General features: G+C 50.0%; 1 protein-coding gene across 1 annotated transcript in view; it reads left to right on the top strand.

Annotated features, from left to right (window-relative positions):
• C1QTNF12 (C1q and TNF related 12) overlaps positions 1-12,304 on the top strand; it is a 20,096-nt gene extending 7,792 nt beyond the window's left edge. The window contains exons 2-8 of the mRNA XM_008925604.3: positions 126-245; positions 1,249-1,360; positions 1,828-2,009; positions 6,369-6,477; positions 7,173-7,263; positions 11,328-11,406; positions 11,952-12,304. Coding sequence (XP_008923852.1) covers positions 126-245; positions 1,249-1,360; positions 1,828-2,009; positions 6,369-6,477; positions 7,173-7,263; positions 11,328-11,406; positions 11,952-12,050 — 792 coding nt within the window. The 3' untranslated portion in view covers positions 12,051-12,304. The remainder of the gene's footprint in view (positions 1-125; positions 246-1,248; positions 1,361-1,827; positions 2,010-6,368; positions 6,478-7,172; positions 7,264-11,327; positions 11,407-11,951) is intronic.
• The last annotated feature ends 1,878 nt before the right edge of the window (positions 12,305-14,182 follow it).

The raw sequence follows: 14,182 nt of genomic DNA, 5'->3' as shown, positions 1-14,182 counted from the left end.
CTGTTCCTGAGCCAGGCCAGGATCCATTGGCCTTCTTGTCCCCCTGGGCACACTCTGGCTCATGTTCTCTGACCCCGTGGAATGGCCAGACAGTGGTTTCAGGCTTTGCTGTTGTTTGTTTTCAGGTCCTGGAGTCTGCAGACCCCCGGATCACAGACCCCCGGCGCACCTGGATCTCCTTCGTGCACCGCCCGGACGACGGGAACACCTCCAAGAGGAGATGCAAAGGGAAGGACAAGAAACTGGTGGGTTGTTGCTGCCCTGCACTGTGCCTTCCCTTCCTGCTGCTCCTCCTCAGGGGGTTTTGGGTGCTCCAGCTTTGCCTTCCCACCCCGGGGTGTGCTGACTTTCCCGTTTGTTTGTGTTTAATTCCTCCAAGTGTTTTGGAGAAGTCTGAGCCAACAAGTGCCTCGTGAGATAAGGTGTGGGAATTCCACTGCAGCACTCGCTTTTGTTTCCAGCAGCTGTTCTTGGACTGAGCCTTTTTTGCTTATTTTTCTGCTCAGCAGAAATAAAAATTGTCCTCTGCCATTTATTTTTTTTTTCCTTCCACCAGCTCAAGCATCTCAAAGGGTATATATTAATCAAGGTGTGGACAAGGAGTTGATTTCAAATCTGCTGAGTGACTCTTAGTCACGTGAGCACTTTTAATCCACTGCTAAGACAATTTTGGATGCTTTCCTTTTATTTCTCAGGGAGCTGATAGGCAGGAGTTCTTCCATGCAGGCTCCTGAGGAAACAGGAACAATGTGCCTCAGAAATAGCCTTGATGAACTCTGCACATTTGTTCTGTTAGTTTAAAGCTCTGAGGTGTTTGTAGCTGAGCTTTACAGGGGTTTGAACTGTTGGATTTTATTCTGAGCGCTCTGCTGTCCCAGCAAACCCCCCGGGAGTGATCGTTATGTCTGAGCAATTAATAATGTCAGGTATGGCAAGAGGGATATTCCAGTTCAGATAAGAAGCTGAAAGGCCTTGTAGGATGCTTTGGTGGTTTGAGAAGACACAGAGGCAGCAAACTCAGCCTTGTGCCTGAAGAACCAACCAGTGTTCACCTGAGCAAGGTTTCTCCTCCCATGTGAAGCACATGAGTAAATTCCAAATGCTGGGATTCTCAGCTGGATGGAAAGGGAGTTTAGGATCTGTGTTTGAACTGGTGTTGGAGGGGGCCTCGTGGCTGAGAGAATTTTTGGTCTGTCCCTGTGATTCCCTGGTTCTAATTCCCATGTTTTGCTTGGGTTGCTCCCTCAGCGTGGCCTCGTTGGGCCCCCGGGACCTCCTGGGCCTCAGGGACCTCCGGGAGCCCCTGGAGCTGAAGTGACCCGGGAAGTCCTTCTGCAGGAGTTTAAGGAGATCTTAAAAGGTAAAGACTCTGAGAGCTTTTTGGGAGCTGCTGCTTTTGGGCAAATCCACAGCTGGCTCTGCAAACGTTCGCTGGTGGCTTCAAAGGCCAGGCCTTGAAACCAAACCAAAAACTCCCTGACAGGAGGGGGGAGCCAGGGGGGGTTGGTCTCTTTTCCCATCAGCAAGACAAGAGGGCTGGGTCTTGAGCTGTGCCAGGGGAGGTTTGGGTTGGAGATTAGGAAGAATTTCTTTGCAGAGAGGGTGCTCAGCCATTGGAATGGGCTGCCCAGGGAAGTGGGGGATTCTCCATCCCTGGAGGTTTTTAAGCAGAGACTGGATGTGGCATCAGTGCCATGGGCTGGGAACCACAGCGGGGTTGGATCAAGGGTTGGACTGGATGATCTCAGAGGTCTTTTCCAACCTGGTTGATTCTGTGATTCTATGATTCTTTGCTTTCCTGTTCTTTTTCTTCTCTTTCACCCTCAGAAGCCATCGAACGTCGAGCAGCCCTGGCTGTGTCAGCCCATCCCAGCCAGCTGCCTCCACTCCTGCTCTCCCTGGAGGAGGTTTCATCCCACAGGCGTGTGGAGGAGGCTTTCCACTGCAAGCTGAAGGGTCAGGTCACCGTGGATAAGAAGACCCTGGTGGAGCTTCAGAACTTCCAGTCGGTGAGGAGGGATCAGAGGCTGAACCAGAGCCCCTCTCTGGGTGTGGAGCAGCTCCAGGGCTGGCTCTGTGGGGAAAGGCTCATCCCAGAAACCCCTCTCAGGCTTGGATTACATGGATATAGCACCACCTCAGCACATGGGGGGATTGTTGGGGTGTCTGTGCAGGACTGATGGTCCTTGTGGGTCCCTTCCAACTCATATTCCATGATTCCATGATCTGCTCTTTTTTTCAGTGCCCACCCCGTTTAATTCCAGAGTAACATTCAAAGGTGGAAAAGTGTTAGAGGCAGACAGAAGCCGTTGGTTTTAGTTTTTAGAACCCAAATAAAAGTCAGAATTTTGTTAGCTGGGCCAATCTTGATGCTCAAATTTTTTCCATAACATTTTATTAGAAGACTCACAGATATTACCCATATAATTGAATTACAATCAGGTTACAATGACAAGCACACCCTCATGGCCATGGTTACAAGCCAGCTGTTGAATTTAAGATTAAAACTTGTACTGACAGTTGCAGATAGGACCTGAATTTGCAGTGTCAGTGTTAGGCAAAGTAAGAGCTGAAAACAAATAGTTATTTGATAATTGAGGAGACATTCTAGAATCTGTCTGAGAGCACGAGGCCTTCAGAGACGTGGTTGCTTTTGGGAGGTGAGAAGCAGAGTTTGTTGGACAGGGACCATCAGCAGGGTTTGCTAACCCTGCCTGTGCAGTGAGGTGCTGACTTTCTTCCCAGCTGCTCTGAGTCCCGTTTCTGGAGAATCCTGTCCCTTCTGGAGCAGTTTTCTGCTGGACTTCCCCCAGCTGCAGGACTGGAGGCAGTGGTTGTGCTCCAAACAGGGTGCTTTCCTGGCTCTTTCCCAACCACACTTGTGGAAGCTTGGTTTGACAGCGCTGTGGGTGCTGGCACCGGGGCAGGATTGCACTCGAGGTGTGGGCAGGGCCAGAGAGATCTGCTGCCTCATTAATTAGGAGGGGAAAATGTGAATAAAGACATCTCAGCCATGGGCGCGTGGGCTGCTCCTTCCCGAGCTTTGGGATCCTGTGCCCAGCTCCCTTCTAATTGCTCTGGTGTGGGAGGCTGGCAGGGCTCTGGATGCCAACCTTTCACTGCAGCCTGGGACAAGAAGTGTCTGGTTTTGGCTTGTGCTCTGAGCCAGGGGAATTCAGCAGGGAGGGAGGGAGGGAGGGAGGCAGTGGCTGCTCCTGCAAGGATGAAAACATTGTCTTGAAACAGTCCAAGGAGGAGAGGGAGATAATTCCACTCCCACCATTCTCTCAGTTCAGTGTGAGGAAGCCAAAGGTTTGATGCTTCTCAGTGAGATAACAGGGATTGCCTCTAATTCCTGGATTTGGAGCTTCCCCAAAGCATTTGGAGGTAGTGGGAAGAGCTGGTGCTCAGAGCAGCCTCTCCCTGTATCCTCTGATTCCAGTCTGAGTCACTGTGACCTTGAGCATCTCATCCTTCAGTGCTGAATTCCCTCTAAGAACATTCCCTCCCTCTGGGTCTCCCAATTTCCTTGCTGTGTGGGATGAAACACGGGACACTCCTTTCCCTTCCACCTTCTCCTCCTGGATCTCCCACCTGAGCTTTTCTCACCTTTGCCTCTTGCAGTAGCTCTTCACAGCAAGAATTGAAGCAGTGCAGCCTCTGACAGGCCATGGGAAGGGGGATTTATCCGGGGATTTTACTGGAATTAGATCATTTAAAGTGGCCCCAGAGGCTTTTCATGGTCTCCAGTGCCTGGAGGTGGAGCTGAAGATCCTGCCTTGGGCAGGTGAATTCTAGTGTTGGATCAGGAGGTTGGGGCATCCCTGTTCTTTAACAGCAGATAATTCCATACCTTTCTTCCCACTGGAAAGCAAAGCTGGCACTTCCCATCCCAGTTCTTGGAGCTTGGCTCCTGTTTCCCTCCTGGCAGTTGTCTGGGGATGTGGGGATGGGAGATGACTGAGGAAGAGAAGCTGGTTTTGTGCAGAGTCTGAAATACTGAAATATTGTGCTTTCTGGAAGAACTCTGTGCAAGAGGGAGTTTCTCAGGAACAAATCCCTGGAGCAGCTTGGATGAGTGTGCTCTGGGAGGCAGCAAATGCAGCAGGAACTCTGCCACAGGGTTTAATGGAATATTTTGCCCAGAGAACCTCACCCTGCATTGTCTGCTTCTGTGAGCAAAAGAATAACAAGCCACAGAGGGCATGAAGAAACAGGAATGTTTTATCAGTTATAATTTGCTGGTGCCTAAAATTGCCTTCCATGCTCAGCCAGTGGTTTTGGAATTATGTTGCTGATCCTGCTAATAACTGGAACGAGAAAGGAATGAATTAACTGTGCAGTTCTGCACATACAGGGCTTGGACCTGCTTTCAGTGGGGTAAATCAAAAATAGAATTATCAAAATTATGGTGTAGTGATGGCATAAGAACACAATCCAGGCTCTTTGTTGTTAGCTCAGCTGTTATACTGATTGTGTGTGTGTGTGCACAGAAGAAAACACAAAATCAGCCGAATAATCTAATTTCTAAAATGATTCAAAAATTCCAAATTCTAAAAAGAAAATAGGAAATATCATGTGCAAGGAAATAGAGCTGGTTTTGTGTGTCAGGATGCGCACAAAGGCACAAGTCAGTGCCCAGTGATGAATACAGAGACTTAGAGATTATTGCATGACATGCAATTGCCCTGCAGTTCATTATTATTGTTTTCCCATTATACACACACGTGAGCAATGGATGTATTTTCACAGAAAACATTTCTAGTTCTGTGAAATTTAAGACTGGAGCTAAATCTTAGCTCTTAGAGGTAAAACCTAGGAATTAACTCTTTTGTGAGCCTTGCTTTGGGGTTGGCTGAATGAAGGCAGGTTGGTCATTCTACTCCTTTACCACTGAGTAACCAACCAAACACCACCAGGCCCAAAGATTCAGAATTTTAAATCACATTTAGGCTGGAAAAGACCTCCAAGGTCGTTGAATCCAACCTTTGATCAGCACCTTGTCGACCAGACCAGAGCACTGAAAGAGAAAACTACATCAATTATTCCTCCTGCCCTGGCAGAGCTGGGGTTTTCTGGCTGGGATGAACAAGAAAAGGGAGGCAAAAAAGCTGTTCCACTCCTTTTTTTTTTGGTGTAGCAGCACTGCTGTTCATGTGTTCCCCGTGTCTCAGGCCCCTTTTTGCCATCTCCTGTTGGAAGGCACAGTCAGATTTGGCTGTTGAGGTCACTCAGCCGTGTGTTTGGGGCTGGTTTGGGGATTTAGCAGTGTGGGTGAGCCTTCCCAGAGCCAGACCTGAGCAGCTCCTCTGTCCCAGAAAACCAATCTGGGACAAATCTCCCCACTCAGGGCTCGGGGGACACGTTCCCAGTGCCCAGAGTGCCCTTGTGGTGGAAGCAGAGGCTGACTAATGTGCTTTTTCTTGGCCCACTGCAGCCTCTCCCCAGCCCCAGCCAAGCTCACACGAGGCCAAACCAAACAATCAACATTTCTTGCAGGGTTTATTTTAGTCTGAGTCAGATAATCTGCTGTGAGTTTGACTCCAGGCCTCCTCCTTGCCATGAGGAGAAGCTGCCTGTTGCCTGTTCTGGAGAAGCCAAGCCTGGAACAAAATGAAACTAAAATGGAATCTCTGAGAATCCAAGAGTTGCTCTTCAATGGTCTCAAAGCCATCTGATTTTGACCTAAAGTGGGCAGAAAACCTTTGGAGACCCACAGGAGTGTTTTGTCTGTCCTTGGTACCAGAAAAATGGGGGGGAGATTCCAGGTTAAGCCTGGGGACAGGGCTTGGCCTCATCTGGGAAGTTTTGGGGACTAAGAGGGACCTCTTGACTCCAATAATGGGAGGTTTTGTGTGTCAGAACATCAGTGGAGGCCACTAGGACCAGAACAGGGATGGAATAAGGACTAGCACAGAGATGGAATAAGGACCAGAACAGGGATGGAATAAGGACCAGCAAGGGGATGGAATAAGGACCAGAGCAGGGATGGAATAAGGACCAGCACAGGGATGGAATAAGGACAAGAACAGGGATGGATAAAGACAAGAACAGGGATGGAATAAGGACAAGAACAGGGATGGAATAAGGACCAGAACAGGGATGCAGTAAGGACCAGCACAGGAATACAACAAGCAGTCTAGTCAAGCTGAGTTGGAAGAATTCAGCAGTGGGAAAAGGGGCATCTCTGTGTCTTACATTGATAATTTTGCCTTTTGTGGGCACCGGAGGCTGAGAGAGAGCCCTTCTGGAATGTGTTTTCGGGGGGAATCGAGCAAATTTTTCCAAGTTTTTTCTCCTGCAGGTTGGCTGGTTCTTTGCTGAGGGTTCTGGGGGCTCATTCAGGCTCTGCTTTTCTCCCCTTGCAGCCTCTGGCCAAAGGAGCTTTCCTGCGAGGGACGGGGCTGAACTTGGCCACGGGACGGTTCACGGCGCCCGTCTCGGGCATCTACCAGTTCTCAGCCAACATCCACGTGGGTGAGTGCTGTCCACAGGAACCTCTGCCACGCAGGGAGGAGTCCTGGAGAGCCCCCTGCATGCAGGGAGAAGCCTGGCCATGTCCCTTTGGTGCCATGTCCCTTTGGTGCCATGTCCTTTGGTGCCATGTCCCTTTGGTGCCATGTCCTTTGGTGCCATGTCCCTTTGGTGCCATGCCTTGGGCTGGGTGCTGGTACCACAGCAGGGCTGCTCCCTGCACACCACACCAACCAACATTCCTTAGGGAGCACCAGCTCAGGGACCAAATATGTGCAGGAATTGTGGCTCCCACAAAAGACTTTGGGAGAGATGAAGATGATGGTGATGTAGAACTCCACGAGGGCAGGTTGGACTGGGTTTTGTCACTGCTCCTCTGGAGCACCCGGAGCATCTCTTCTCCATCCTCTCTTTGCTTCCAATTGCACTTTTTCACCCCTTAAATGTTATCCCAGAGGTTCTACCACCATCACTGAGGGGCTCAGACTTGATCCAGTGGTGGATCCCCCCTGGAGCTGGTTGGCACTGGCTCCATCACACAGGGGGGAACTTTCTGGCAGCTTCTCCCAGAACCCACCGGGTAACCCCCACCCCCAAACCCAGTGCAGAAACCACGAGGCTACTGGTGCCTCTCTGAAGCCCAAAACTACCACCTGGTGGCCTGTTCTGCTCTGAAAATGCTTCTGTTTTCCCCCCAGACCACAGTGAGCTGAAGAGCAAAGTGCAGCTCCGAGCCCGGGACAACGTCCGGGTGTTGATCTGCATCGAGTCCCTGTGCCACAGATACACGTGAGTCACTCCCAGGGTGGCCTTGGCAATTCTTTTTCTCACCCAGGTCAATGTTTCAACCAACTGGGGGAGAAATCAGGTTCACCAGCAGTGGGTTTTAAGTGATAAATGCTCGTGGAGCTTTTCTGCAGGGAGAGATTCCATCCGGCCCTTGGGTTTTTATGTGTTTCTTTAATTCTGGTTTTTTAACCTTTCAGTTCAGTTACTGATTTAGTTAATTAGTTAAATAACTAATTTAGTTAATTACCTAAATATTACTACTCTTACCTAAATATAAAATAATATGCCTAAAATGCATATATTGAGAGAATTGTGAGTGAACTCTGCTGGAACTCAGCTCCAGGTGCTGAGTGCTCAGCTACCATCATTAACACACAGAGCCACAGAAACACTTCAGTTTTGGGGCCAGAGCTCAATTTTTAGGATTTCAGCCTCCTCCTGCATGGATCCCAGCATCTCACTCGTGATGTTGGAGTGATGAGGAGAATGAACAAGTGGAAAATAGAAGGGAATGGGTCCTGAAGCAGAAAGTGCAGGGCTTGTACAGAGATTTTTGACACCTTCTTGTGGCCTCAGCTGACCTAGGGAGCTTGCTTAGATAATGCTGCTGAATTTTTCTCTGCTGGGGGCAAAACTCTGCTCAAGAAACAGCTTTTTTAGGCCATGGCACCCTTGGGGGTTGCTCCTTGTGCCCCGGGGCTATGGAAATGTGTGTTGGCTCCTCATTTTCTGTGCTCCTGTCACCCTTTGAGCTGCAGTCCTGAGGTTCCCTGAGTGCCAGGGAAGGCCAGTGAGCCCAGGGGGATTTGGGAAAGCTTTGCTGGGACAAAGGGGCTTGGGGAGCCCCTGTCCTGGGCCAAAAAGCCCCCAGCAGAGGGCAATGCTGCTTGCACAGAGTGGCCACAGCCTGTGGCTCTGCCCTTGTCACCAGAGCAAAAATACCTGTCCAGGGCTGTTCTGCCCTGCCTGCAGCTCTGCCAGCAGCAACAGCACCACTGAAATATGTCCATTTATCCCTAAAACCACCCCACAGGTGCAAGTTCAAACCTCCAAAGCCCATCAATGTGCTGCTGGACTGGCTGGTTCAGCCCTCCAGGGAGTCAGAGAGCTGCAAATAGGACTGGCCCCTCTCCACAGGCATTTATTGGCAGGGGAATTGGACATGAAATTTGGGATGATAAACCTCTCCCAGGTTTCATTGGGCTGTGGGAAAGATTTGGTTGGTATTGAGCACCCCTCAGTGACTGGGGTAAGAGGGAAAGTCAAGGAGGGAACTGGAGCAACTGGCACCTCCTGGGCCTTGGAGGCTCTTGGGAAGAGTTTTTAGGATTGCAGCCCTTGGTGAGGCACTGTCAGACTGGCTGCTCTCAGCAGAAGAAGGAAGGGTTTTGTTATATCCCAGTCAGCTGCAAAATTTGGGAGACATTTAATTTCTAGTGCTTGTGAGAATCCCTTCAGGTCATGCCATGAGTGGAGTTCAGCTGGATCTTGAAATCGGGGGGGTGTGTTGACAATGAGTGATTTTTGGGACAGCCCAGGCCTTTAATCCCAGGGGTTGGTGAGGTATGAGTAGGGCAGAATCTTATTTTTTAGGAGTAACTCTGCCCAAATGCCTTTGCAGGGTGCAGATCCCACTGCTGCCCTTCCCCCTGCAAAGAGCACACTCAACTCAGCAGCTTTTTCTCTCTCCAATTTCGGTGCTTTTTCCTTTTCACCTACAACAGCCTCCTCTTTTCTTAGCAAGTTTATCCAGAACAGGATAAACTTGGATTCCCAGACCTTGGATTTCCTATGAGCAAGTTCCACAAAATCATTTTCCACACGCTTTGGGAACGTGGAAAGATGTTCCCTGTTGGGATGTGAGGAAGTACTTCCTTTTGGAGGACTCACTTCTGTCTCCAAGCCCTGCTCTCTGTGCCTTTCTCTCCTTTGCTGTCCTTTTAGGTTATTACTAAAAACTCTGCTCCCAGCACAACTCTAGTCCTGCTTCCTCATTCTGGGAAATGCAAGCACAAGAATTATCTGAATAGGAAACTTCCCTGTGCCTTCTTCATTGCAGATCTTTTCAGCTGAAAGCTCCTAGAAAGCTGTTCTGGTTCTAGCTGGGGTGTGGGAACCTCTCTGTCCCATCCAGCCCAGACAGGTTTATTGGGATCTTTGGAGATTAACTTGCCATCTAAGAATTTATAGCTGCCTTCTCCAAAGAACTGGGACAGCAAACCCTTCTTTTTCTTAGACAGAGCTGACCCAGATGTTAATCATTGAGATAAAACCCTCTGATGTCTGGCTTGGAGTTTTCCTCAGCTGTCCAGGCTCACAATTTATGATCCTGCAAGGCTCTGGGTTGGTTGGGCGGTGAAGCAGAACCAGCAGAATTCTCTTTTCTTGTGGGGTGGGTGGGAGTGGGACTGGCCTGTGGCATGGAAGGAGCTGGCTGGAGGGATGGGAACCTGCCTGGACACCGTGCTTGTGGAATTTCCTGGGATGTGAGCACACACAGCCACATTTCCTGGGATGTGAGCACACACAGCCACATTTCCTGGGGTGTCAGCACACTCAGTCACTCCGGGAGGGAGCTGGGAGAGCCCCCGGGGCTTTGGGCTCAGGATGGAAACTCGGGAGGCGAAGGAGACAGTTGGAGTGGAAGAGATTAATGATGGGAAGTCCCCACCCCAGTTGGGCTTTTGGCAGGATATGACACACAGCCTGAGCTCCTCAGCCAAGCTGGTGCCAAGTGGCTCCTTCTCCCTGGGCCAAATTGCCCCCAGTTGCCTTTCACATCATCCCCTGGCAGGCAGCACGTTTGCACTTGCAAGGTTTCATCAGCAACCCCCTCCATGGAAAAAAAAAGGGAGGAAAGGGGTTGGTTTTCTTGGGAAAACAACCAGCTCAGCCAGCCCTGGGGAGGCAGGGAAGAAGCATTTGGATGACAAATGACCCGGTGTGGACCTGGAGAAGCAGCAGCCTCTGAAAGCAAAGCCGAGGGGGGCTGTGTAGGGGAAAGGGCTCTTGGCTTGTTTGAAAGGATGCCACAGTCCCAGGGAGCAGTTTTTGAGGTCAGAGCAGGGTTTTCCTCAGTCCAATCTACACTGCAGGGGTGTGGTTCCCATCCTTCCCTTCCCAGGGATGTGGTTCCCATCCTTCCCTTCCCTGCTACGCTCCCACCAACATTCCCATGAAGTCGGCTCCGTTCTGGAAGGTGCTTTGGGGCTGAGCTCACACGGGCCGTGCTGGTGTCTCAGGAACCTCCTCCCACCCTGGATCCTGCCCAGGGGAGCCAGGTTGGAATTCTGTGAACAGAGGAGCAGCTGTCCTGCATCTCCCAAGGAACAGGATGGCTCTTAGAGCACGATGTTAGAAAAGAGCAGCTCTGCTCCAGTTGGAGCTGAAGCACAACTATTCAATGATTGGGTTTTTTTGCTTCCATGTGCCCCCCGATCCAAATGTCCTCCCAAAACAGCTGCAGGGGATGTTTTTCTCACCCAGACTGACTGCCTGTGTCCTTAAGGTGAAACAGGCCTTTCACACCCTGCAAATAAACGAGCTGTTGTTGGCAGAGTGCCTGTAGCTCTTTGCAGAACAACAAGCATAAACTGTTGTGGGGGTCAGAAAAACGGGATAATTGATGTGTAGATCAATCTAAAGGGCATTTAGGATGGGGATAGAGACTACAGGACATTGAGAAGGTGAGAGAAAAGAGGGCTCCCAGTCCTGCCCCCAGCTGGGTGTTGAATTCCCAGCCCTGTGTGAGTCCCCTGTAGGGTTTCCATCAGACAGCGAGGACAAGGTTCTGTTTTATTTTTAAGGCAGCTGATTCCTACTGGAATCATGGAATGGTTTGGGTTGGAAGGGACCTTAAAGCTCATCTTGTTCCACCCCATGGCAGGGACACCTTCCACTATCCCAAATTGCTCCAACCTGGCCTTGGACACTTCCAAATGCCAGCAGGTCACCTCTTGAGTACCCTTGGTCTCACTTCCAGGGGGGTTGTGAGCCAGTTGTCATTCCAAATGCAACTGCTGTGGTTGCATAAGGGGTTTTAACCCGTTTATTTCTCTTTTTAGGTCTTTGGAAGTCATTGCTGGGCTGGAAAGCAACAGCAAGATCTTCACTATCTACGTCCATGGGTTACTGCAGCTGCAGGTGAGTCCTTGCACCCTGGGAATCACTGCCCTGCTTCTCTTGGAAGGCTTTGGAATTATTTCCTGGCCAGGCTGAATTCTCAGCAGCAGAGGGGGAAGGTTTTATGCCCCTTTTCCTGATGTGAATGAACTGAAATGCCTCAACTGGGGGGGACTGGAGAGAACCTGGAGCAGATCCACATTTCACATCCTGATCTTCAGGTCCAGAAATAACCTCCCCTCTACGAAATGATAGCCAATATTTTTCCTTCTCCACTCTCCCCTGGCACTGCCAAAGTGACAATTGGATTTCCCATCTCACAAGAGGGAAGCTGAAGCACAGGTCACCCCAAAAGATGCCAGTGCAGAAAGGACTGAGTTAAAATAAACCTATAAGAGTTTCCCTGCAGAAAATCTCTTCCCTCCCAGTCAAGGCTGATGTTGGGGCAGATCCTGTTCCCCCAGGGAAGGGCAGGAGGCTGCTGGGCTTAGCTGATGGAGGTAAAATGGGTTCTTTTTTCCCCTTTTTATGCTGGAATGTGTCAGATATTTCCCTTTCTCCTGCAGGCTGGGCAATACACCTCCATCTTCGTGGACAACAGCGCCGGAGCTCCCGTCACCATCCAGAACGGATCCGACTTCATGGGAATGTTGATGGGAGCGTAGCAGGGAAGGGAAGGATGGGAACCACATCCCTGGGAAGGGAAGGATGGGAACCACACCCCTGCAGTGTAGATTGGACTGAGGAAAACCCTGCTCTGACCTCAAAAACTGCTCCCTGGGACTGTGGCATCCTTCCAAACAAGCCAAGAGCCCTTTTTCCCTTCACAGCCCCCCCTCGGCTTTGCTTTCAGAGGCTGCTGCTTCTCCAGGTCCACACTGGGTCATTTGTTACCTAAAACGTGCTTTTGTCCCTCTGACACAGACTCTTTGATATTTAATTTGTGCTTCACCAGGTGCTCACCTGAGACTCGGGGGTTTGTCGTGTTGTACCTTTATTTCACAGTAGCACTTGTAACCAGCATGAACTTTTGGGGTCCATTGGGGGCTGCTCGACTTTGTAAATGAAGGATTGAGAGGGGGGAATGACATAGTGACTTCATTCTGTGGGTGGTGGAGGAAGGAGACAAGGGTTTGCTGGCAAAACTGCCTTTTCCGTGCGATTTTAAGTTGTCTCTCTCGTGGGAACTGGATATATCAACAAGGAGTGTGTTAAATTGGAGGGGAATCCAATCTGAACTCTTTAATTCTTGATATCAGAGTATTTCCCTGATGTTACTGAAGCTGAATAACTCCCTGCCAGTGCTTTGGGGCTGTTTGGAAGAGGTAAAAAACCCCAGGGCACCACTTTGAGCTCCCTCCCCGTGTTCTTATGTTTTAATAAGAGACACCCGTGCTTTGGGCTGCACCACAAAACCAGCAGCTCCCAGGGGGCATCAGACTGGTTATCCAAAGCCTGGCAAAGCTTTGGAGTGAGGCTGGAAACCTTGGGTCAGATGCAGCACCTCTTGGAATGAAAGACAGCCCAGGGCAAGGCTCACTCCCACCAGCTCTCCAGGGTCACAGGGCTGAGTTCTGCTCAGAGCCTGGAAGTGCTGGCAAAGACCATCCAGGGAATGTTTTCCAGACAAATCTGGTGCAAATGTCAGATTGAGCCCCCTCCCAGCAGCTTTGCAGACAAACTCAGCTTGATACAGTGAAAGGGTGGTGACATTCTGTGGGTCAAGGTGTGACCCAAGGGGAGGCAACATCCTGGGATGTTCTTAATCCCAAAGAAGACACCCACCTCATTTAATGCAGCTTTTCCCTTCCAACAGACTCCTGTGATTCAGCTGAGCTGAGGAAATTGTGGAACAGTGTCAGAAATAGGTGGAAAGAAGGCCCCAAAATGAGTCCAGGATGTTTGCAGGGAATGGGAGAGATCCCTTCTCTGCTGCTGCAGGTTTTGCTCACCTACAATAAATTTGTGCAATGAAAACAAAGGTTGCTGGGGCAGCAGAAGGGGTGGGAAATGTCATCCCTTGCTGGGGCTGCTCAGGTTGCTCAATACATGACATTTCTGGAAGCTCCAGGTGATGCTGCTGGTGAGGTTGGAGGGAGGCAGAGATGTTGTGTTTGAGGAGCTGTGGAAGGATCTGCTGGAAAGGAAAGTTTGTTGTAATGTGATTTTTTTTTTAGAAGAGTCCTTTAGCTCTGGATGAACTTGCCCATCCAGCAGTGAAATGGGTTGGAGCAGCCAAGAAACCCTCGAGATGCTCTTGCTGTGGCTGCACAAAACTCCTGACTAATATGGACACGAGGCTGGGCTGGGGCTCAGACAAACCCTCTGTGAGGCTCCTGAGCTGTTTGGAGAGGGGGGAGATTAATGGTGTGCAAAGCAAAGCTTCAGAGCTCTTCTGTTGTCATAAACTTCACGGGCCAAGAGGGTTTAAGAACTCGGGAGTCTTCGGGATGAAGGAGTTGTTTATACCAAAATAAACCCCACGTGCTTGAGCCTGTGCTGCAGTGGCCAAGTGTGTTAATCCCACCCAGTGGCTGGTTGTGGAGAGCAAGGGGAGAAGGCTAAAAAAAGCCACAGATCAAGTGGTTGGGGTTTTTCCTGGGTGTTTAAGACAAGCTCTCCATATTCCTGGGTATTTAAGTGCTCTCCATATGAGCTGAGGGGGATGTGATGGGGACACCTCACTCTTGGGCTCACAAACAACTGCTGCAGCTTTTTTTTTTTTTCCTTTAAAATTTCTAATAAATTCAAGGTTTGGGGGGAAGTGGAGGTGAGGAAAAGTACATTTCCTACTGGG

Source organism: Manacus vitellinus, unplaced genomic scaffold (genome assembly GCF_001715985.3).
Source record: "Manacus vitellinus isolate BGI_N305 unplaced genomic scaffold, ASM171598v3 scaffold_46_pilon, whole genome shotgun sequence".
Lineage (NCBI taxonomy): Eukaryota > Metazoa > Chordata > Aves > Passeriformes > Pipridae > Manacus > Manacus vitellinus.
This window is presented reverse-complemented; position numbering and strand designations above follow the sequence as displayed.